The following is a 25,811-nucleotide window of genomic DNA, read 5'->3' on the forward strand; positions in this document are numbered from 1 at the left end:
TTGTTTGGATGAGGAAATTAAAAGGAAATTTAAATTGAGGAATTTTAAAAAAGTATTTCAAATAAATAAAATAATAGAATTTGAAATTCATTAAAAAAAGAAAGAAATTGAAATTCCATAAGTCATGGAATTCCTCATTGGTCACGAAAAAGAAAAACCACAGGTCCAAAAAGTCGACTCATATCAACCTTCAGCTAGGGTTGAGTTGTCTCGACTATGAACTCTGGTCGACTTGACTTGACCTTCATCCAAAGTTGACTCGTCTCTATTTATAATCAGGATCGACTTGTCTCTATCTATAACCAAGAACTATTTGTCTCAACCTTTTGTTTGGCCAACTCAGCTCAACCCTTGGATTCGGGTCAGTTGAGGTGGACCTTAAACTAGAATGACTTAACTCTATTTTTGGCCTAGACCTACTATGCTCAACATTTGGCTTAGGCCTACTCGATTTGACCTTCGACTAGTACCAAATTGTCTCGACCTTCGACACGACTCTTTTTAACTTTCGATTAACGCTGACTAGTCTCAACCTCTAGTTATGGTCTACTAGTCTTAACCTTTGGTCATGGTTGATTCAACTAGACTTTTACCTGAATCGACATAGCTCGAGCTTTCGCGATAATCGACTTGATTTAACCATTTGACTTAGATTGACTTAACTTAACCTTCGACACTAAAGATTTAGCCGATTTAGTCAGGATGTAAGATGAACATAGTCGATCACGGTCGAAAGTTTAAACGAGTTGAATTGGATCGAAGATCGAGTTGAATAAGCTAAATCTAAATGTTGAGACTGATAACATTTTGGCAAGCATACCAAATCGTTCTAAGTAATAAAGAGTAAGTTCAGAGTATTGTTCTCCCAAGGGACTTGTCTAACATATGACAATTCTTCCTTTTATAACTCAATTAGACATCAAAATGCACAAAACAACACAAGAAACTTTTTTTGGTATTTTATCAAACAGTTGGTATGCAAAGAATTATATTTAAAAGAAACTTCATTGGAATTTGGTTTCATGAATCATATGAATATAAAAATTTGTTCAATATTTCATTCAAACATTCACATCAAGGTATATTAGTCCTAATCCCTTAGAAACTAGTTCTAAATTAATATATCAAACTGATAATCCCTTAATCAATTTAACATACAATTTGCACTAAATCTGATACTAAGAATGACCAAGTTATTGAGTTTATCCCTAGATCCCAAATCACTTGGGTGTTCTATCGTTGTCCATGTTCGAAGTTACTTTTCAGTAATCAGAGACATTCAAATAACATTATATTTCCATACAATGATAATAAATTAAAGAAAGAGCATATGAACGAACAACGATATATTGAACAGGAAAATTACATCACAGTGAGTTCATTACATCCAATTCCAACGAAAGAGAAATTGAACTACTCCTAGTCATCTATAACGTAACTCCTGAAGTTCCTGAGATGTTTTCGTTTCTTTCCTCTGTCCAGAACTTCTCTCCTTTATCTTTTTCTGTCTATCTCGAACTTAAAAGCAAATTCTGATTTAATTAATTCGCTCAGCGCACAACTATCATGCGCTGAGCGAATAATCAACTGCATATCCTTTAATTGTCCATAATTCGCTCAACAAATTGTTTTGGTGCGCTGAGCGAATAATAATCTTTTTAGCTGAGCGATTAAAGGTTGGCTTAGCGAGTGTCACAACCGGGATCACGATAGGGAGGCTGGCGAAACTCGTTTAAAAAATAATAAAGAGTTCTGAAAAATCAGAGTTTGGAGTCGCCACCATAGTTTATTCTGGAAAACTACGAAAAAATCATAAAATAAGGCAATGTTTGTGAAATCTTGGGTTCGGGAGTCGGTTACGCGTAGGGAAGGCATTAGCACCCTACAGCGCCTGCCCGAAGGCAATACCTTTAATTAACCGTGCAAAGTTGATGTGGTTTTCAAAATAGTTATTTTCCCCGAAAATAACACTACAAGACAATACAAATGGAAGAAAAATATTTTTGAAAAATTGAGAAATTTTTTGGAAATTTTATTTGGAAAATGATTAAGGATAATTTTGGATTTTTGGGGAGATGAACCTGACAAGGCATTGCCTTGCTCCTACGTATCTCCATTTTTGATGAAGAATCAAGGATAACGTAGTTCTGGCTCGTTGCCATTTGAAAAAAAGTTGATATTTTTATATTTTGGAGATTTTTGATTTTTTTGTTATTTTGGAAGAAAAAACAATATCATGATGAAATCAATAAGCTCGACACACAGTTGGAAGATAAAATTATTTTTGATGATTTTTTGAAGGTTTTTTTTTTGTGATTTTTGAATTGATTATAAAAATTAAGATGCAAAAGATAAATCACACAAATATTTACACTTATTTGTAATGAAAACATTTTTATATTTTTTAATTTAATTATCAAATAAATTCGAGACTTGACATGATAAAAATTACTTTTAATTATTATGAAAAGTTCAATTGTCAAACAAATCCGAGACTTGACATGACAACCAAAATTATTTTGAAAAGGTGATTATCAAACAAGTCTGAAACTTGACATGATAATCTATATTTTTTAATTATTATGAAAAACTTAATTACCAAGTAAGTTCGAGATTTAACATGATAACCAAAAATAACAAGAAATTTTAGAATTAACGAGATTCACAACGGTGCATCAACGACAAAATCAACAATCAAAAGTGTGTGATAAGCAAATAAGATATGTGCATGTGAACAATTAAGATGAGTGTGCATGTGAACAATTAAAATATGTATACATGTGAACAATTAAGATGTGTGTGCATGTGAACAATTAAAATGTAACAAATACAATCAAACCACGACAAAATAAAACATAGGGGTGTGTGGCTAACAATTGTGGGACATAAACTGAAAATAAATAAAAATAAAATTCAAAGAATAATAGTGAAAATAGAAAAAACCAGAGTTGCACAAAGTGCTTGGTCCAACCAATGAAAATTGTAGTGTAGAGACTGAAATCGGGGGAGCACAAAGAATTGGCTTGAACACTTCCATCCTCATTGCTTCAGCCTTTCTTTCCCACTGACCTTTGCAGAACGTGAGCACACCAATCAAACAACAGTTCCAATATGAAGAATGATTGAAATGGATTTCCTAAATAACCTCACTTAGATCCCTCTTGTTGCAAGATCACTTGGTACTCCCCTTTCGGCTGCTGAAATCCCATCCCTAGAATCTTCCAACAACTAGAAACATCTGTAGGCAAACTGCATAAAAGAAATACAAACAAAATAGACATACAATTGACAAGGAATTCCACTTTCCCTGTTTTCTAAAGTTAGAACACTCAGATCCCTCTTGTTGTGCCTACCTAAGTATGACAAACCCTCACCCCTTTGGTGTAAGAAGTCCATCAAACTTGCTTTAAGTTCCAAAACAGTGAATCCAAACACACAACCCCATCCTTGGTGATTTGCACATATGGTTTTATTTAGTTAGTTCCGCTACTGAAATCTCATCCCTGAGAACTTTCAATAATTGCATCAAGCTCTAGTACCCTGAGACAAACATTATGTTCAAACTAAATCAATGAAAAGTCTTAAAAACTAAAGCGAACTGCATACAAAACAACATTCAAAAAGAAAATTCACAACAAAGTCTAAAAGAGTCACATATGCCCAAATTGCCTTATGTTGGAACACAAGTCCCCGGCAACGACACCAAAAACTTGTTAACCTTTTGGCAAGTATACCAAATTGTTCCAAGTAAGAAAGAGTAAGTTTAGAGTATCGTTCTCCCAAGGGACTTGTGCAACATATGACAATTCTTTCTTTTATAACTCAATTAGACATCAAAATGCACAAAATAACACAAGAAATTCTTTTTGGTATTTTATCAAACAGTTGGTGTGCAAGGAATTATATTTAAAAGAAACTTCGTTGGAATTTGGTTTCATGAATCATGTGAATATAAAACTCTGTTCAATATTTCATTATTTCATTCAAACATTCACATCAAGGTATACTAGTCCTAATCCTTAGAAACTAGTTCTAAATTAATATATCAAACTGCTAATCCCTTAATCAATTTAACATACAATTTGCATTAAGTCCGATGCTAAGAATGACCAAGTTATTGAGTCTATCCCTAGATCCCAAATCACTTGGGTGCTCTATCTTTGTCCATGTTCAAAGTTACTTTTCAGTAATCCGAGACATTCAAATAACATTATATTTCCATACAATGATAATAAATTCAAGAAAGAGCATATAAACGAACAACGATATATTGAACAAGAAAATTACATCAGAGTGAGTTCATTACATCCAATTCCAATGAAAGAGAAATTTAACTACTCCTAGTCATCTAGAACGTACACATTTGAAGCAATCCCTTGCAAATATGGTGTCTTGATGCCTTGAAGTAGTTTCCTAAAGTTCCTGAGATGTTTTCGTTTCTTTCCTATGTAACTTCTCTCCTTTATCTCTTTCTGTCTGTCTCGAACTTAAAAGCCAATTCTGATTTAATTAATTCGCTTAGCACACGGGTATCATGCGCTGAGCAATTAATCAACTACATATCCTTTAACTGTCCATAATTCGCTCAGCGAATTGTTTTGGTGCGCTGAGCGAATAATAATCTTTTTAGCTGAGCAATTAAAGGCTGACTTAGCTAGAAACATCTAATAGCACTCCAGTGATGTATAAGTTCCTGTACAATTGCCTAAACAACTTTCTTACTTCTTATTACAACTTTTTAATAAGAAAAACACATTATTTCATGAATAATTACAAACTTGAACTAATTAATAAGTCTGAAAATTTTATCTTAAAAAGAAAAATTAATTAACTTTATCCAAACTAAAAAGTTTAAAATTTAAAATATTTCAATTACTCCATCCACACATACTATTTAAAAATTAGAAGAATTCAATTATAAATAATTGAAATATTGTATATTTCAATTTTTGGAAATTTTAAAATTCTTTGTCCCATAAATTTGCATATTTCACATCTACTATGATATGAAAGAAAATGTAACAAGAAAAAAACACGAGGATCAAGGAAGAAACTGCAAGTTTTTTTATTTAGGCACAATAGTTCATGGTCGGCCTTAGGAAGATGATAGTAAAGTTATTTGAATGATTTTTAATGTTTAGTTCTTAGTCATTCGGCCATAGAGACCTAAACTTGAATATATTTTTTTTCTTGTTTAGTATTCTTGTGCAATAGGTTTTTTTCTAGTAACATTTTAGGTAAACAGATTCTTCAACCATGAACATTTAAAGAAGGTGTCATATATAATCATTATATCAAATGTAAACTGATTTTTCACGTTTCATGTTTAATAACTTTAAGTTAAGAATAACTTTTGAATTGTTTGTATCCTTAAATTATATTTGTATTTTTAAATAAAGTACTTATAATTTAAATATTAAACAAGTATTAACGTGAATATAAATTTTTGGGTGAGAGTCTTAACGTGTAATGTATATGATATGAGTATGGAGTCCCAATGCATATGTTAAATCTTCCCCGTTTTTGAGTTCAGAGGGGATGGTTGGCATGACCATGACCAACGTATTCCTAAAACCCCTTCTCATTCCCCTTCCCTCAAAATTCTTGTTCCCTAACACATTCAAGCCCTCCCTTGGTCATACTCTTACAACAACTTTCTTCATCCCACATTTCTCCACAACCCCTCTCTCCTACGGACCCTCCCTCCGTAAAGGTACTATACCCTCCCACTCCCAATCCCAATCATCGCAAAATCAAAACGATGCCATCCTCCGGGAAGAAGTCTTCACCCGCGTCTTCCTCCTCGCCGCCCTCCGTGTCCCCTCCGCCGAATGCTCCGCCCTCGAAAGCCGACTCCGCGGCCACCTCCTCAACTGGCCCCGCGTCCGCAACATCGCCCGCGTCCCCGGCGATGACCTCGACCCTAGCCTCGCTCCTCTGTTACCTCAGCCAATTAGCGGTGACGGCGAATTCGATAACGAAGAAGAAAGAACTCTCATCTCGGTGCAGCGCCGGATCCATGGTAAGGCCGACGGAGATGGCGACGTTCTGAGTCCCGTTCTGTACCGCGACAAACTCGCAAGGACGTTCAACTCGCGCGGATTCGTGAAGTTCCGCAACCTCGCGAAGATTTCGCGGCCGAACAGGAATAAGAAGAGGAAAAAGAGGAAGGAGGGGATGGAAGTGGAAGACGGTAGGCGCGTTGGGCAGAACGGTTTTGCCGTGGTTGAGGTTGTTGAGGAGGAAGAAGAAGATAGTGTTGCTATGAGGAAGTTGCTGGGAGAAGAATTTGTCAGTAGCAAGTGGAGGGGCTCGACGAGGTTGCTGCTTCTGGACGAACGCTTCGCGGGTCGCGGTGTGGAGGAGTTGCCTGAGGCAATTAAGGTGGTGCCTCTGTTGTTTCAGTAATCACTCTTTCTATTCTGTGAGTTTTCACTGTTGCATATACGCCTTTTTTGTGCCAATTGTTGTGTTATCGGTGTGATTTGTTTTTCAACTTTTGTTTTGTGTACATTGGCGAAGAAACGAGATGATTATAGTTATAATGATTAAGGAACGTTTGGATAAACATTTCAGTAAACACTCTTGGAAGAAGAAAAATGAGAATGCAAAATAAAAGAAGATTCTAAAATTAGTTTAACCTTAGCCATTAACATTTTTTTAGAGAAGGTGACGTGAGAGAACTTTTACAAATTATTTTATGTCTAAACTAGTTTTAGTTTATGAAGGAACTCATTTAATTTTTCATTCTTATCTTCTTGTCTTTAAAGTATTATGAAAATGTTTATCCAGACAGGTTCTAGGCATGTTCAAATCATAAATGTGATTGGTGATGCTGTTGGTGCAGCGAAGTTCCTTGTAAATGCTCTAGCATTGAATTAGGGAAGTCACATATTTTCTGTTTTCAAAGTTGACTAGATTTAGTTCTGTGTTTAGCCATAATATAGCTTCCCTTAGCAAATTTTTGTGAGAGTTGTGTGGGTTCTAATCTGTAATTCATTTGAATGAAGGTATGTATGGTCAAAGATCAATCATTTTACTTGATAGTGCACAACCTTATCTAACTTAGTAAGGAGGGATTTCTTTTTTAATTTATCGTCGCAAACCCTTCTATGGGACTGGGAGGTTTCTTTTCCTGCTGTTGGTCAAATTGGATTATCAATAGTAATAAAGGAGGTATTCAACCCACAAATATGCAATACATTGTGAAGCTATGGTGTGCTGTAATCTGAAATCATATTGGTTTAACTATCATGACCTTTTGTTTGACATTCTTTTTAGTTTATGCGACTTTACTCAGGCCATCTTGGCCTTCGTGTAAGTTTCGGGTTATTTTGGTAATATTTGCAGAAAGCTTATATTGTTTGTCCTCGAAGTACACAGTAACAATCTTATTTAATGGCTCTTCTACAAGTTTCAATAGTGGTAGGTCAAAGGTGAACTAGTGAGCTGTTACCAAACTATATTTAGTTTAGAATTTTCATTAGATACTGATACTATTATATTGGCCTGATGTTGGATATCTCCTCATTTTTCATGTTCCATCTTAGTTTAAAATGGGATAAATCACAATTATGTGCATGTTTTTTTTATTAATAAAATTTTGAAAATTTGTTCTATATGTGCTTTTGGCATCTATATTTCATCTAATCACTTATATTTTTCGTCCTGTCTACAGGCTGTTTTGAAGGAGTATGCAGAAAAGAATACAATGTTGACCCTTGAGCTAGTTAGATGCAAGCTGACACTATTCTATGATTACTGGCAGATGACCGAGGTATATTATACCAAGGACACAGTATTACACACATAATCTATGTTTTGGTGTGTATATCTAAGTTTTCCTTTGTACATGTTATTCTTTCTCTTTGCAAGGGTCACACGTGTGTTGGTCTATCACTATAAAACAAACTTCTCACCCATATGATTTGCTTGACTTGGACATTTACTTCTAATAAAAGTAGTATGACATTTCTGTTTCATTCCATGTGGCTATTTTTTAACACAAGTACAAATTTTGTCATCTTGTGAAGATAGTTTAAACTTATTGTTTGGAAATCCTGCATCACCTTCCTTAATTGTTTGAGTATATTGTGAAGATAGTTTAAAGTTATTGTTTTGAAATCCTACATCACCTTCCTTAATTGTTCGAGTATAACTTATCTATCTATTCGGAAACTTTGCTTAAGGCCATTGATTTAGGATACATCAACAATTATATTTTAAATTTACATTCATATTCATGTATGCAACCAAGAAACATTTTTTGTGACCAGTTTTACCTGTTTGGTGTTCTTTATTCAACTTCAAATTGTGATAAAATAAAATGATCAGGTCAATATTATTGTTGCAGGTTTTGGAGACCTTGTTGCCTGAGGGTATGATTGTTCCTTCAACTTTTGAGTCTGTTGGTCATATAGCACACTTAAATTTGAGGGAAGAACATTTACCATACAAGAGGCTAATAGCAAAGGTTTTTGTTTTAGAAATAATTTTTTGTTATTGCATTAAATGTGAAATGTAAAATGTATTACAAATTCTTATCTGAGTTAATTTATGAAAGGATACTTTCAAATTCAGGTTGTACTGGATAAAAATAGGCCAAAGATACAATCGGTTGTGAACAAGATTGATTCCATTCAAAATGAGTACAGGACTATGCAGCTCGAGGTTTTAGCAGGGAACCACTCTCTTGTGACTACAGTAGTTGAGAATGGACTTCGCTTTCAGGTTGACTTAGCAACAGTGTATGCTCTTATTTCCATCCCTGACCAACATAGAAGGCTTGATTTACTAATTGCTGAATTACTGTCATTTCATGAAAATTGTTTGGTATTATGTAGGCGTGCATAACCTTGTTGAAGTACTCTGATTGTATTCTGTTTGTGTAAGACTGGTGAAACAATTATATCCTTACCTGATCTGAAATCTCCGTGTAGGCTAGGAACCATGTGATAGGTAGAGAGCAGCTAGAAAGAGAAACTAAAAGGAAGGACTTACGTATGAAAATATTTCTATCACTGTAGCATCGGAATCAAAGATTTTGGTTTATTGTATGTACAATGGTATATAAATAAAAAACACTGACAGTTCCCATTCCAACCGTAATTCCAGCTTGCCTTCTTGTCTTCTTTGGCTTATAGTCTCTCTCTTTCTCTCTCTCTCCACAACAAATCCACAATATGCACGCCCCTCATGCTCAGCTGCTAGGTTTGTACTTAATCTTTCTCTATTAATCTTTATCTCTCCCTAAAATTGACCAGGTATATCACACCTTTTACCTCTCCTTAGATATGCCGTATTCATCTAGGGCCATGGGGCTGCTTCACCATTAAGAAATGTAGAATTTGACTTTATGTTGAAAAGTTGTATGAGGGATTTTCTTTGGCAGGCATTGGTAGTTGGTGGTCCCATGAATATAGACAGATTTACATTTTAGATTCTCTCTTTCTATTCGTTTACATGTAGTTTAGTTTGTTAATATAGTTATGGTATTGATTCATTCATATGTATCTTTCTGTTTATAAAAGAACACTTACAAACTGTACATTTTAGATCCTTCAGTGTCATGTGTATACCAGTATATGCTGTCTCAATCTGGCTTACTCTCCATGCGTTCTGCATCTGTTTCCTTTAAATTATTGCTAAAGGCAGACAATTAAAAAACAATGGATACAATTAAATTTTTTGATGTAACTATTATTACAATGAAAAATAATTACATAGACATAAGATGTAAAATTGTAATAAAATATGCACTAAAAATAGTTATAAAATATTTTAATTTTTTTTGTTATGATCATACAATACAAACACTCCCAATTTTTCATCATGACTGTTCATTATTGATAGTTTCTTGTAGATCATGGAAATTAAGAAGTTGGTTGATGAAGATAAGGTTCCATAGGTAAAAGTGGCAAAAAAAATCTATATACAGAAAACAGTTACAAAACTAATCTCCGTTATTCATTGTTATAGATTACTAAGGCATTATGTGTTTAGATAGATTTATAACTTTCAAGTGAAGGTAGACGATGAGCCAAAATCTTATTTAGGAAGGTATAATTCTTTATTAGGAAGTTTTTAATATTAATTTATGTTGGAAGTCCTACGTCGATTAGTAATAAGGCTAATTTAGAATGGTGCAAATCTCATCTTACAAGCCAGTTTTGTGAGGTTGGGTTAGGTTTAAAGTCCACTTCTTAACATGGTACTAGAGTCAGGTTTAGAGTCTATCCTAGTAAAATTTGTTTTTTGCTGGACATATTGTTTCACTCGCTATTGGGCCGTTATCAGACCACCCATTAATATCTAGTTCCACGCACGAGATGTATATATCTCGATGTGAGGGGGTGTGTTAGAAGTCCTACATCAAATAGTGATAAAGCTAGTTTAGAGTATATAAGTGGGTGCAAACCTCACTTTACCAGATGGTTTTGTGGGATTGAGTTAGGTTTAAAGTCCACTTCTTAACAATTTCATACTAGGAAATTTTAGGTTAAATATAAGTCACTGTTGTTACAAAGCAGTTATGGTGGATTGTGATGACAGATTTCTAACCTGCTGCCGTTCTAAGGTGATGATGTGCCAGGTCTCATGTGGTGTCCATACCAGAAGTAGCTACCATGGCAGAAATGGTGGAAATATGGGTTAGGGTTGTTTGACCCGTTCCAACCCAATCCTTAATTAAAAAAACCCCCTAGACAAACCAAATTGAGGTCCCAAACATTAAACAAAAACTTAAACTGCTTCTGTAATAGGAGGCATTGATAGGCTAGAGTATAATTTGGATAGATACTATTCTGTTTTAGGAAGCTTTTAGGTTATTATTATATTAATTTTGATTTGGCAGTTATATGTTATGATTGGTCTGTTCAAGATAGCAAATCTTGGTTATAGGACGAGTACTTGGATATATTCGGTCTTGGTGCTGGACACGATAATACCCATTTAGGGTAAGAAACCTTACTTTGTTTCATCTTGCATGACAAGACCCGTTACCCCTAAATAAAAAGGGTGGATATTAGCTGATTCTAGGTTGATAAATATATATCTATTATATCATTATAACAACACATTGAATCCTTCTAGCTTAGAGTTTCTCAATATCTTTGACTAGAACAATGATGCAACTGCTACAGTGATATACAGGTTGTGCTACAGATTTGTAAAAGGCAACTAAGGCATTAGATTGTTATTCTGTGTTTTAAAGGTGGAAACTCTTTGGTAGGGAGACCCTGTTTTTGTACTCAAAGTGGCCTAGAAACAAGATTATTTCCATTATTATTCTGTGTTTATTTCGAGTCAAACACTAGATAGGTTGCTTTGTCTCACTGGACCTCAATGTTGTTCAATAAAAGAACACTATAATATGGTGTTTTTGACCCCTCTGCCATTGGCAACTTGTGAAGTGAGGCCAGCTACGGTGTTGGCACAGGCTGCATGTTTATGTGGCAGAACTTTGGCCTTCGGCCATCTGTCATTGATAGCCTTACTGGACCTACAGTGTTATGGTATTGCATGAGTCAGTTACTGGTTGCACTGTTTTGCATATACTGATTATTATTGTGAAATTTCATTCAATGAATATGGAGTCTAAAATAGAAGGTAAATTAATATCTATTTATTCCAAATTTCAAAACATACCCAGGAAATTAGGTAAAAAATAATTCAAGAGTATGAATGACCACTTTTGTTTCTTTTCTTTTTTTGTGCAGATATTGGAGTTCTAGGCTTGGAACTGAAAGACAAAGGCTTCTGAGTGGTTTCACACGGAACGATGTTGTCTGTATGTGTCTACTCTTGTAAAAGATGCATACTTATGTTATCACCACTTTCAATTTCTTTTCATTATTGTCTCTTTCATAGTGGAATATAGCTGATCAGAGCAATCTGATGTCAAATGCAGACGAGTGATGACAATTGACAACATTTTGGTTTGTTTGCTTTGAGTGGGAGTTTGAAAAACAAAAAACTGTTAGAAATTAGAATATATGAACATATATTATCATATATTTAAATCTGATCATATTTTGTTATCCTCTAGGATTGGTTTTCTTAGTTTGAGGGCTTGAAACACAACTCTTATGATCTCATATTTATAATGATACAAGATGAAAGATCAAAAGGTTGAACTAGAAACCTAGGTACAAATCTAGGTACAACAGTAGTAATTTCCAATACAACTACTTTCTACCTAGATTTAGTACTTATTGTAACACTCTCCTTCAAGTTAGAGCATACAAATTGTATCTACCAAACTTGAAACAGATAAACTTGATCCGAGACCCCTTTAAGGACTTGGTTAACACATTTGCAAGTTGATCTTACAAACTCAATACAATTTTTTTTACAACAATTTTTTTGAATAAAATGATAATCAATTTCTATATGCTTAGTTCTCTAGTGGAAAACTGAATTGAAAGCAATGTGGAGAGCAACTTGGTTATCACAATACACCTTCATGGTCTAGATTTCACGAAAGTTATGTTCTTGAAAGACTTTTTTCTCCCATACAAATTCAGAAGTAAGGGACGTCATTGCCCTATATTCAGCTTCACCAGTTGATTGCCACACTACATTCGGTTTCTTATTTTTCCAAGAAATAATATTTCTTTCAAGGAAAACACAATAGACTATAGTAGAACGCCTATCAGTAGGGGGATCTTGCCCAATCAGCATTGTAGTACCTAGGGATTTAGATGTTATCTTTATCTTTATATAGCAAACCTTGTCCTGGATATTTTTTGAGGTACCTTAGAATACAAATGATAGTATTCCAATGGTCAATATATGGAGCCTTAATGAATTGACTAACAACATCAACTGCAAAAGATAGATCAATTCTAGTAATTGTAAGATAAATCAGTTTTTCAACTAGTCTTCTATATTTTTATAGGTCAAAGAATGATTCACCTTCTATCATTAACTTCTGATTTGATTCCATAAGAGTATCTACTAGTTTACAACCAATCATATCTATCTCTTTTAAGATGCTAGAGCATACTTCCTTTGAAGGATTACTACAATGTTTTTTTATTGAGCTTACTTCAATACCCAAGAAATATTTTGAGGTTTCCATGATCCTTGGTTTAAAATGTTTACACATAAGTGTTCATTTAGTTGAGATATTCTAGCAACATTATTTCATGTAATAACTATATCATCAATATATACTATTAAGTAAACACATTTCCTAAGATATGTATGACAATAACAAGTTAAATGATCGCTTCACTATGCTTCAACCTAAAATTTTGAATCATCAAGTTCAATTTTCCCAACCAAACACATGGTGATTACTTGAGGCCATAGAGAGAGTGGCACAACTTGCAAACCAAACCAGACCCCTCCTGAGCAATAAACCCATGAGGTTGCTCCATGTTGATTTCCTTGTTGTCTCCATGAAGAAAGACATTTTTAATATCCAATTAAAGTGACCAATGACGAATAGCTATCATGGCAAAGAAAAGTCATATAGTGGTCATTTTGGCCACTGGAGAAAAAACATCAGAATACTCAAGGCCATAAGTCTAAGTGTATCCTTTGGCAATTAATCATGGCTTGAGATTATTAGCTTCACCATTAGGGTCAACTTTAATGGCATAAACCCATTGACATTCAACTGCCTTTATTCTAGGTGGAACTCACATGTATTATTCTGGTCAAGAGTTTGCATTTCTAAAATCATGGTTTGTCGCCATCTGGGCTTCATTCACATTTTTGGGAAAAGTAATAGAAGACATTGAGTATAGGAAAGAACAATAGGAATATGACATGTGACAACTAAGAAAGTTATAAATAGGATGTGGGTTTTGAGTAGAACGAGTATCTTTTGAAGAACAATGAGCCAACTTGAATCGTCATCACTAGGAGTCGTGGTATTGAGTGATGATTGAGAAGAAATTGAAGTAGATGATTCATCTTGGAAAATTGGTCTAGTCATTTGGGTACTGAAGTGGTAAGTATTTTGAGGATGGCTTAAAAGGATTTTGATCAAGATTGAGATTGACAGAAGCACTAGGAACAATAGACTCAACTATACTTTTTGGTTTCAAGAGAATAACACTGATACCCTTTTTGAAGTCTAGAATAGTCTAAGAAGACACATTTGATAGCACAAACAAAAAGTTTATCTAACTCTAGAGACAAATCATGAACAAAACATACACAACCAAACACAAAAAGAAACATAAAAGAGAAGATAATTTGGAAAAAGAATGGAATAGGAACCTTATTGCTAAGAGAAGAGGACAATATCCTATTAATAAGAAAACAAGCAGTTAGGATAGCATTGCCTCAATGGTGGTTTTGTATATTAGCACCAAGCAATAGGGTAGTCTCAACCAAGTCTATTTTTCCTATTTGCATAACCATTTTGTTAAGGTGTGTGAGGACAAGTAGACTAATGTAAAATGTCATGTGAACTTAACTGCAGAGAAAATAGAGGAGGAATACTCTTTGGCATTGTCATTGCTTAAAATTTTAATTACCCGACCAAGTTGATTTTTGATTTCATTCAAAAAGGATGTAAAGATACTCAATAGTTCAGAACAATCTTTCATAAGATAAATCCAAGTACATCTAGAATATTTATCAATAAATGTGACAAAATATCTAAAAACCAAAAGATGAGACCTAACTTGGTCCCCAAATATGAGAATGGATAATAGAAAAACAAAATTACATATTGATTTTGACCTTTTAGGAAAATAAGGTCTAACATGTCTACCTGGTTGACATCACTCACATTCTAATGTCTAAATACTACTATGCTTACTGTCCTCAAGGACCATTTTTTTTAAATTTTGATAGGTGGGGACACAAAACAGAACACATGCGGACTAAATCCAAAATATTATAACTCTTTAGATTCATGTTTGTTTGAAGTCCCACATTGACTAGAGATATGGTAATTTCGTAGTATATAACTAGGTGCAAACTTCATCTTATAAGCTGGTTTGGTAGGGTTGAGTTAGGCTTAAAATTCACTTCTTAACATGGTATCAGAGTCATGGGTTAGAGCCTATCTTAGATAAATTTGTTGTTTGTTAGGTCTATTGTTCCATCTACTATCGGCAAATTGAGTTTCACTCATGAAAGACACCAACCATGTCATGAGCAATTTGTTTGATAGTGGTAAGCCTATTTGCAAAGTTGTAAAGGCGCTGAGTATCTTTTATAAAAATATTCCGAGTCTTTTTCCTAAAAGAGTTGAGTCTTAAAAGATCTAACAGAACCCAGTAATTTGGGTTCTACAAATTGCCACGGTAAGGCACAAAGTTGACAATCAATACGTTTCATTGTTTAGCTTGCTCAAAAGGTACATTGCTTCCATCTTGTTCAAGGTGTTCATGGTAACTTTGGTGTAGGAACCAAATTTCAATTGAGGCAGACCACGAGAGATAATTTTTCTCATTGAACTTTTTAGAGGTAATGGTAGGAGTTCCAGAGGAGGAGAGAATAGGTCCAGTGGACATTTTAGTCAGAGTTTGAGGAAACCAACAGAGGTTGTGACAGTTGCTCATGGAGATGGTTTAGATCCAGTGATCCTGGGAGAAAATTGTGACAGTGGTTGGGGGCGAACGGCAAACTGTGGCAAAAACTGTGTTGGAGAAGACTGAGATCAGTAGAGCAAGATTGACTAGCTTTGATACTATCTTGAGATTAACAAGAGATAGTATATTTTGAGGGCTTGAAACACCACTCTTATGATCTCATTTATATTGGTAGAAATTTGATACAATGAGAAGATGAAAAACCAAAAGACTGAACTAGAAACCTAGGTACAGAACTAGCTACAATAGTAGTAGTTCCCAACACAACTATTTTCTACCCAGTTTTAATACTTATTCTAACAATGACCATGGAGAGACGGCAACATAGGATGATGGTTGATGGCGGTGGACAACTGCAAATTACGAAAAGAAAAATGATAGAAAAGGGTTCCAAAGATTGATTATCTCTTTGTTGTTCCTGGTTATTTATAGAAGAATATTACATCTGAAATACCAATAGTGTACAAAGAAAAGGCTATCTCTAGGTAATTGATGTTAATAGGCAAAGCTGACTTGTTAACCTATCTGAACAAGTTAGATAATCAAGATAAATTATTCTAACACGTAAGAGCATCAAATTCCTAAATACAGAATCTGGATGCAAGTATGTCATCAATGATGTAATTCTTTTCGTAGCTTTCCAAAGATTTTAATGCATGTGCATATCACCTGTTGGATAATATTTTAGAGAAACTACTTGGAATCCCTTAGACATTGAAATATACAAGGCTGGCCAGGGAAAAAAATAATTCCGGAGGCTTTCAAGATTTATGATTATTCCCTAATAATTTTCTTAATTTAGGTAATGAATACCAAGTCTGCACTAACTTCATCTAAAAATTGCTGTCAGAGGTTTGAAATATTAACACATCCTTCCCCCTTGCATTAATATGGAATGTTCTTTATGTTAATCATGACGAAAAAAATATTCATGACTTGCTTACACATGCATCATCATTTGACAGGTGATGTTTTCTCGGGAGTTGGTCCCTTAGCCATATCTGCTGCGAGGATAGTTAAGCGTGTTTTTGCTAATGACTTAAATCCATATGCAGTTGAGTATCTGGAAAGAAATAGTGTTTTAAATAAACTTGAGAAGAAGATTAAGGTATGATCCATGTTCAATGAGTATTTTCTTTAAGATGTTTTATGGACTTTTGCACATGAAGAGATAATAATGAAAATAAGTATGTTGGAATTGGAATCCAAATTTGGATTTGCTATTTCTTGGTTCATTCATGTTAAAAGCACAGCAACTTAGTCTTTTCTTCAACATTTTTGGACTTCTGTAGATTTTTTAAGTATAAAACTGTTGTGAATTATCTTAGAGTGTGAAGCTAAGAAGAATGGACACAAAAGACACACGAAAACACTAAAATATAAAATGTCCTATTAGGATTTGAAATACTGCATCGTGTATGTTACCAGTGTCTTCGGGCACCACTCCTTTCTTGAATTGATCATGATTCATAGGATGTGAGTGACTAATGGTTAAAAAGGACGTGCTGATTATTTTAGTGTTTTTCATGAATTGATGGAAAAACCCTGGCTGATGTTGGATTTGAATCTGCATGTGACAGCACTACTTCTCTTGATGAAATTTTCTGCTCACTAATGTCATTTGTTTGTTTCTCTAGGTCTTCAACATGGATGGAAGAAGGTTCATTAAGTCTCTTTATGCCAGTGATGTTTCTCAGTCCATCACGCAAGTGGTTATGAACTTGCCAAGTGAAGCTGCAGAATTTCTAGGTTGCCTCTCTTCACAAGACCACTATTTCTTTATTGTACAATATTTTTTGTGCACTGTCCAATTTTGATCCATCCCACACTTGTCTTCTGAATGGTACTCATAAATACGTGGAACTTCTCTTAATTTTTCCTCCAGCAATGGTTGATAGTTTTGGAGGGTAGGGTGAATCGGGGCAAACTGTTTTTCCTTACTGTCTGGACTATGTTTCAAGTAGTTCTGAGTAGAGTGAGGGTTGCAATGGTCTGTTCACTCTTTGTTGCTGCATACATACATAAATATATTCCTTTATTGAGAGGAATAGTTGGAAACTGCAAAAAGCAGTATGTATAGATAAGTTAAAGCCTTGCCCAAAAGAACGTGAAGTTGTATATGATGTTCTCGATTTAACTACAGATCTTGGGTCAAAATATTCCTTATGATGGAGACAGTAAAAGCATCACCACTCGTGCCAATAATTCTACTCTCGTCTTAATTTTTTGGTCATAAGATAATCTTACTCTATAAACCTAATGGGGGTTAAAGTAATAGCATTAACGCTTATGCAAACGAGATACTCCCTCTCTTTTCTTGTCTTGAAAATCTCACCATATAATTGCTTAATTAATGGCTTGGTCATTGATGTGCTGTTTGTCTATCTGTTAGTGGAGAATTAGTTTGTCTCTGAATGAGATTAGTCACTAGAGTTGTCCTATGAAGTGAACACGTGCACTGATTAGGCCAGTTGGGAGTTGCTGTACTCGGTCTGCTACAATTTTTTTAGTTGCTTTCGGTAGGAGTAAACAACTATAATATCTATATTTAATTTCTGAATATATTTGGCTTCCTCTGCAGATGCATTTCGGGGAATATACAAAAATAGACCCAAGGATGGGGAATATACTTTTCCTATGATCCATGTGTATGGATTCTCCAAAGCGCGAGATCCAGAATTTGATTTTCACGAGGTTGGTTGCTGATATTGTGTATATTTATGTAGGGTCTTTGATTGGACATCGCTAATCACTTTTATTTTTTACTTTGCTGTTGGGCTAGTGTTATATCTTGAACCTTATTCTAAAGACATCTTAATAAACCTCTTCCGGTGCAGAGAATAAGAATTGCGCTGGTAGAAGTAGCAGTCAACGTAGACGTGCGACGGGTACGACTTGTTGCTCCTGGAAAATGGATGCTGTGCGCATCATTTATTCTCCCTAAAAGTGTAGCATTTGCTAATACCACAGTTGATACCTAAGCAGTATTTGATTCATTGCACGAAGTAAATTTTGTTCCGTTGCACTAGTCGTCTAAATTGATATTGTATATATTGGTAACATGAGGTATTTACTTGTTTATTTTTCCAACCTCTAGGTCTCTAGCATTACTAATTAGTGGATATAAAAAAAATAACAAGTCCTTAATATTGAATTGTTAGAGCTGCGACCGGCTTGTTCTGAGTTTAGTTTAAATTGCTTTTATCCTATTGAAATAGGACAAATTGTTATACTATATATGATTATTTCATATTATTAATGCTATCTCGGCATATAACCATTCAAACTTGCAAATTCTTTTATTTGTAAATGTTCCTCAATTTTTACGAACAACACAAAGGGAGATGAACGTTTATTCTAGAAATATCGAATGGACCTACTAATAGTGCGACCCAGTGCCTTGTACCTCTAGAAGAATGAAGACACCGCAGAGTCTCAACAACCAATCTCAGCAAAAATAACATGTTATTAAATTTGAATTTCAAGACCAAAATATCTTGAACTAAATCTGATTTTGAAGTTTCACAGCATGGGAAGATCCTTTCATGTCATTTATAGTGGCTCTTGAATTTGCTCCCAGAAGCTTCTTGTACAGCTGACGCTTAGTTTGTTCATGCACAGCTAACGGGGTCCACTGCATCTCTATTCTCTCTCATCTTGGGTGTGGCCCCATGCTGCTTGACATGTCTCCTCTCAGACCTCAATTGAAGTACAGGTTGGTACTCATTTAGTTTTATTTATGATTTATGAAATGCTTTATCTTTTTGCTCAGATGATTATAAACTAACAAGACTGTTTGTATAATATATTGTACCATAAATTGAGAAAAGCAAAATGATATTTGGACGAGTGTGTTTCAATTTTGCGACCCGAAGGTTCTCTCTATGAATGAGCTAGACTTAACTCTATTGTTGTTAGACGATCCCCCACCCTGATGTACATGTACGTACGTATATACGTATATGATCTGTAAAACTGTGATAGGTCGCAGGTGGAGGACAGCTGAGGGATCTGTGGGTGTGGGTTTGATTTACTGGGAGTCTGGGGCATCTGCCAGACACATTGCTTTTATGTCTGGGCCTTTTGTTTTATAATTGTTTTGCTTTAGGCAGGTCCAGCACAACTACCAGGTGACAGTGACATTTTCATGCATCCAAAAAACACGCCCTTTCTGTTCTGCAATGAATGCTCTCTCAAGCACTCACTCAATTCTTTGATCCTGTGATCCCTGGATGGTCCGGATAACACTAGCCGGCCGGCCCAGGCAGCACAAATGCTATTCTACGATCCTGTTCCTTTCATCAAAATCTTGTGTGATACATGTACTATATATATCCAACCCTATGCATTATGTTTGTACTCCCTGCCCACTATGCGGTTGGTTGTGCGAAGGAGAAAAGTGTCCATTGTGATGGTAGGTGAGGGCAGAATGGTAAAATGGGAGGGTGAAAGCAGAGCAAATCTCAGTTCAGATTGAGATCTAAATAATGATCTCCGTGGGGTGGTCCTTCCCTTGTGATTGTCTTATTGGTATGGATATGTGAGGGAAATGGGAATCGGAGTTGTAGGGGAGGGATCTCTTGCAATTTTGTACTAAAATGGATTGGTCCTTCACAAGTTGCATAAAGCCAGAACCAACAGTTACTCTAACTGCTCCATTCCTTTATGGTAATCTCTACAAACAAACAATCTGTATTAGTTGCTTACCTCCTCCACTTCTCTCCCTCTCCCTCGTTAAACCACCCCTTTTTGTAGCTAAAAAACAACAACGGGAAGCCTCATTTCAGATGCTGGATTCCTCTATATTTATGAAATAAAGTATGGTTATATGTCTAGACCACAGTCATAAGACCACTTCATGGCCACCCGCTCCTCTTTTCATCCTTATTCACAAACACAAGCTTTATTTGTCCACCCACTCTGGACAGATTAACCACCACACATGCCCATATTGGTTTGATCATAAATTTTTAAATTATGAAAATCTCCATTAAAACTGATGAAGCAATTATTTTTAAACTCTAGGCAATCTTATATTAGTATAGTATTAATGGAGATGCTCATTAATTCAATTATAGTTGAACTAATTGAATCATTTGTCAAGTGATAAATAAATATAAAATTAGTGGTGTTTTTATTCCTTTACTTTTTAATAATGAATATTTGATTGATGTTTCGTTTACATAACTTATACGAAAAAACTTTAAATTTCAACTCTTGCACATGCGTTAAAATAAATGTTTATCATTTTTAGAATTCTAACACATGCATATCATTGTCGTTAACATTGATAGACGGAATTGTTAAAATGTTATGCGATATTTCTGACACTATAAAACTATTGCAGTAATTTCTATCGGATGTATAACCGTAAAAGATTTCTTTCAACAACAAAGAGTGTAGCTTCTTATCAGGGATTTTATAACAATTTTACAAAAAAAAAATAGTAATTTAAGCAGCGCCATCAACCAAGTTAGTAAAGTTAAACCAAAATTTTAACTCAAGTATGTGAAGAATTATAAATTTTTCCTATGCAAAAAATCGTGAAATGAGGACAACTGCAGGGTAAATTTGTATAAAATGATTATTATACATCTTTCAAGATTAAAACTGCATAATAAATACATTACATATAAAACTTTATGTATCTCATAATGTTTTGAATAAAAGAAAACTATAGAAACACTTTTCTAGTATCAATTCAAAACACTTCTGTTGCTACCAGGTTTATGCTAACTTTGACCAAGTTTTGATAGATATCACTGACTTTTGACTGAATTTTGACTACTAAATTTCTTTAGTTATTCAGACTAACAACTTATCTAATTTTTCAGCTAGTCACTAATTGGTCCAGTCTAACCTTTTCCATCCATATTATAATCACATATACTTAAATATCAAACACCCTTCCAAAATTTAGATACCATAGCATGGTAGTTAAAAAACGAACCGTTCATGGTTATGTTTATTTTGTTTTTATAATAATTTGACCTAACTTAGTGATTATAGTGATACCAGAGACACTGGGAATAGAAAGAGTAGTAGATTATTTAAAGGTTAATTAACAATATTTGTATGAAGTGGTCTCCAGTTAGAAAATGCAAATGAAGGCCCCACCACAGCATCAAGAAGAGAGAGTGATCCCAAACAAACAAATGTCAATGATTTTTCTTTTCCATGCAAATGAAGGGCACAATCTGCTTTCCAGGAACCCAAGAATCCACCTATGTCTGCTCAATCCCAGCAATGCCCCCTCTCTCTTTCCCTCTCTCTCTCTCTCTCTCTCTCTCACACGTGCCAATTCTCTCTCCTCTTCTCTCAGCCGCCTATATTCTGTACCCACCAGCTCTCCACGTGGCATGGGACCACACCTTCTAGTGGGCCCTACTGCATAAATAAACAGTTTTTCTCTCTTAGACCACCTTCTAATGTATGTACATCAGATAAAAAAATCTTGGGTTGGTCACGCGGTTTGGGTTTTATGTCCCAAACACACACACACACTCCTCCAAACCAATTCTTAGTTAAGATTTGCAATACTGGTTTGGTCTCATAGGATTTGCGTGTTGGTGTTTCACTTTTGCGAATATCTTGTAGAATACCCCACAACATTGTTGGCGTGCATGTCAAATTTAATTGCCATACACTGTAGATACTACTTAGTTAGTTAGCTATAGTACTGTACTCCAATTCAATTTCCTTTAAGTAACAATTGTTGCAGAGTCTCCTTGCATAATCATAAGGAATAAATTAGAACTAATTAATAATGTGCACTCTATTTTGGAGATATTAAAGAAAATAAAAGAGGAGAGTATATAAACCTTCCTATTATTTGAGAAATGATGAAAGATTTAGATTTTTTTAATTTGATATTCATATTTGATTTGAATTCAGTAACTTCATTAATTTGCTTAAGTTTGGGTTGCAAAATATACTCCAATTTGTTGCAATGCATTAATTGATGAGGAACATTAGATATTGACTGGTTTAGGATTAGGCGGTGATGAAATGATGGTGAAAGATTTTATCCTCAAAGAATGACAGTGAATAATGAAACATTTTAATTGCGACCCACTATTTCAATCAACATATCACGTGATTTGGCTTTCATAACTAAGTTGTGGGTGGTGGAAAATACCCATATTGATCGAATAGTAAAATTCCAACAAAAGAAAATACCAACACAAAAAATTCTGAGGTAGTTAAGTATATGGATATAAGTGGAAGTTGCAACATAGGATAAGTTATATAAATTTCATGGCAGTGATACTTATAATGCTCTTAAACAACTAAACTAGCACTGATCAGTCATTGATTGTTTTACATGATAAAGATTGCAACAGAGGCTACGAAAATACCAGATTGCATGGAACAAATAATCACAGAATCATACTTAAAATATCGGTAAAACTAAGAGGTAAAACTTACTTTTATTGGTCTGAATCACATGAACAATGCTGGGACTGACTAATTAAATAATCAAAAGAAAGAAACAAACTAATCAAATAACTAAAAGGGGATAATAATTTAATCTACAAATATGTCTTCATAGTCATATTGTAGTCTGGCTTTAATCTTAAAGATACAGTTAATAAGAAGTTTAGTATTGCTTTATTAGGGTTTTAAACAAAGTAAGAAGTACATGAGATCCTTGATCATTTAAGAAGTATTATAGATTGAAGTGTATATTGAAATAACTAACGACATGGATATTTTGAATAGAACGATTACTTGGATGAATAGAACATTCTTTTGGGTAGGAGTATTTCTCCATGTAAGTAATCAACAATAGAAGATCACATTAACTATATCTTGGAATCACAGGGAATTGCATAGGCTTTGCGTGGAAACTGTGTAGGAAGAGAAATTTTCCCACATTAGAAGGCACCACATGGGTTCAACTTTTTCTCGTTTCCAAATATGAGAATAGAAAGACCATCATTACAAGCCTATTCCATAGGCAGATTCTCATAATTCATGATCAAATCTTACTCCATATGATTGCCAAAAGACCGTTTTCTAAATGCATTACCGCTTAGACCCGTAGAAACTCATAATAACATGAGCATCGTGATGATGTGCCCAAAATCCTTACTTAATTAAGACAAAAGCAGAAAAAAGAAAAGCAAAAGGAGATTGTTATCTGGAAGAAGCAGAAACATTTGGGAGTGTGGAACTAGCAAAAACACAAAGCAAAAACAAAACCAAATACAAGACCCAAAAGCAAAACACACACACGCGCATAACCATTGTCCTTTCACCATTTCACACAGGCAGTTTCTGCTTTGTTTTCACTGAACTCTCTCTCTCTCTTTGTTTTTCTCTCTCTCTCTATATATATCGCACCTCCTTAAAGCCTATAGCATTTATCAAACACATTCTCTCTTCTGTTGCATTGAGTTTTCTTTTTTCTTCAAACAGTTACCATGGCTTCTGAGCACAACATGTTCCATGAAGAAGATGGAAAGGATGAAGCTGGAAGAAGCAGAAGCAGGAGTAGGAGGACAAATGGGAAGGGTCCAAAGAAGCCACCCCAGAGAGGTTTGGGTGTGGCTCAGTTAGAAAGGTTGAGGATTCAAGAGTCTTGGAAGAAGATGAGTGAAGGCTCTTCTGGAGTACTACCACCAGTAACTACCCTCCATGATCATCATCATCATCATCCACAACAACTTTTTCAGCGCCACCCATCACCAAACCTTGGCTTTCAGTTTCAGTGCCCTCAACAACATGTGATCAGTGGAAACAGCACTATTGGTGGGAGCTGGATAGTTCCTAACAGGGTTGTTGGTAATGGTTCCTATGGATCTGGTCCTCCACTTTTGGTTGGAACCCCTCTCGAGACCTCGAAAGAGCTCTCTTCAATTCCAAATCTCCATTCTCAACCTGAATGTTTTGATTTTTGCCTAAAGGTATACATCACTCCCTTCAACACCATGGCATGTGTATGAATAAATAAATTATATGTTAGGTCATTAATTTGGATGTCAAGCAATCATGCTTCTCATTAACGGCTTGTGATTAAGAATGTTTTTGTTTAATTTCTGTTGAATGTTGATGATAATCCTAGTGTTGAATATTTTTATGTTCATTGTTTGTTGAGCATTTTTGTGTGTGTATGTGTATTGCTGTATTTGTCTCAGAAAACACGATTCAATGAAGACAATGAAAAGGGATCAAATGCAAGGAGGGAGAGGACTTTAGAGATATGGCCCAATGGCCATGATTTTCTAGGATTTATGCCCCAATCTTCTGTCTCAAGCCTTGTTGGGGAAACCGGTGATTTCTATGACAAACTGGCCAGGCATGATTCTGCTAGTGCTTATGCTTGTGCAACTCCCAATGATGAGGTAGATTCACATCTATTGATTTATTTTATGATGGATGTTGCTACATGTTTAATGTAACATTATTCTTTAGTGTAGCTAATTTTTTAGAAAACTGTGTACATTTTGAAATTAAGATTGTTTAATAAATGGGCTTATAAATTGGTTGGTTTTTTGTTATGTTAGAATGTAGAGGTTGTTGCGGTTCACAGGAGGGGAAACTCAGCGAGTGGCAGGGTTTTCATGGAATATGAGTTTTTCCCAGGAAAAGATGGCAGAGGCACTACTCCCAAGGAGCTGGAATTGCCCACAATAGGTTCAGTTGGTGTAGGTGGTGGTGAAGCTTCTTCTATCACTGCTGCAGCCTATGGAGATTCTGCTTCTAATTATATTGATTTGTCTCTGAAGCTCTCACGCTAGAAGCAGATGTAGTGATCCCCTTTTTGGTGTTTGCTCAAGTACAGCTTTTATGTTTATTTCCTTTTGTTGTTAAACTAATACCAAGCTGAGCAATTCCATGCATGTCCTCCTTAGGAAAATCCCTTCTATGACTCTATCCTACACAAGATTATGTCATTTAATATTTTCCCATTTCTTTTCTCTATTTTGATCCCTACTCATAACTAATGTTCGGTATATATATATATTCACATGATATTATTGTGTTGTAAGAAAAGAGAAGTCTTCATAATAGTTTTTCATGTAGGACAAAATGCTCTAAACAAAAAACAAACAGAAATAACATCATGGATTGATCAACTTTCTATCGGGGTTAGGCAAAGTTTTCTCTTTGTTCTGGACTCTAAACCCTAGCAACTGTTCCACATGATACAACACTTTTGCAGGCATCTCTTTATTTTATTATATGTTACAAGGGCTTTCTGTTTTAAAGTTAATTTACATCTTTTATGTGCTGAAACACATGACTGGC

At 34.9% G+C, this 25,811-nt stretch overlaps 2 protein-coding genes across 2 annotated transcripts; both read left to right on the forward strand.

The window, feature by feature from the left end:
• The first annotated feature begins 5,489 nt into the window (after positions 1–5,489).
• Positions 5,490–18,837, forward strand: LOC124835783 (Met-10+ like family protein). Its single transcript, XM_047310774.2, has 9 exons — positions 5,490–6,384; positions 7,679–7,777; positions 8,354–8,473; positions 8,581–8,747; positions 11,718–11,788; positions 16,523–16,665; positions 17,195–17,306; positions 18,139–18,251; positions 18,395–18,837. The coding sequence occupies exons 1-9, from the start codon at positions 5,539–5,541 to the stop codon at positions 18,536–18,538; spliced, it is 1,815 nt and encodes a 604-aa protein (XP_047166730.1). The 5' UTR covers positions 5,490–5,538; the 3' UTR covers positions 18,539–18,837.
• A 4,905-nt stretch (positions 18,838–23,742) lies between these two features.
• On the forward strand, positions 23,743–25,485 carry SPL (sporocyteless (SPL)). Its single transcript, XM_047310781.2, has 3 exons — positions 23,743–24,466; positions 24,698–24,904; positions 25,067–25,485. The coding sequence occupies exons 1-3, from the start codon at positions 23,984–23,986 to the stop codon at positions 25,298–25,300; spliced, it is 924 nt and encodes a 307-aa protein (XP_047166737.2). The 5' UTR covers positions 23,743–23,983; the 3' UTR covers positions 25,301–25,485.
• Positions 25,486–25,811: the final 326 nt, after the last annotated feature.

This window comes from Vigna umbellata, chromosome 6 (assembly GCF_029865625.1).
Source record: "Vigna umbellata cultivar VRB3 chromosome 6, Vumbellata_1.0, whole genome shotgun sequence".
NCBI classification, from domain to species: Eukaryota; Viridiplantae; Streptophyta; class Magnoliopsida; order Fabales; family Fabaceae; genus Vigna; species Vigna umbellata.

Coding starts and splice junctions, on each gene's coding strand:
- LOC124835783 (XM_047310774.2), top strand. CDS start 5,539: ATGGTTGGCATGACCATGACCAACGTATTCCTAAAACCCCTTCTCATT. Junction 6,385..7,678: donor AGTTGCCTGAGGCAATTAAG/GTGGTGCCTCTG, acceptor TCCTGTCTACAG/GCTGTTTTGAAGGAGTATGC. Junction 16,666..17,194: donor AACTTGAGAAGAAGATTAAG/GTATGATCCATG, acceptor TTGTTTCTCTAG/GTCTTCAACATGGATGGAAG.
- SPL (XM_047310781.2), top strand. CDS start 23,984: ATGGCTTCTGAGCACAACATGTTCCATGAAGAAGATGGAAAGGATGAA. Junction 24,467..24,697: donor GTTTTGATTTTTGCCTAAAG/GTATACATCACT, acceptor TATTTGTCTCAG/AAAACACGATTCAATGAAGA. Junction 24,905..25,066: donor GTGCAACTCCCAATGATGAG/GTAGATTCACAT, acceptor TTGTTATGTTAG/AATGTAGAGGTTGTTGCGGT.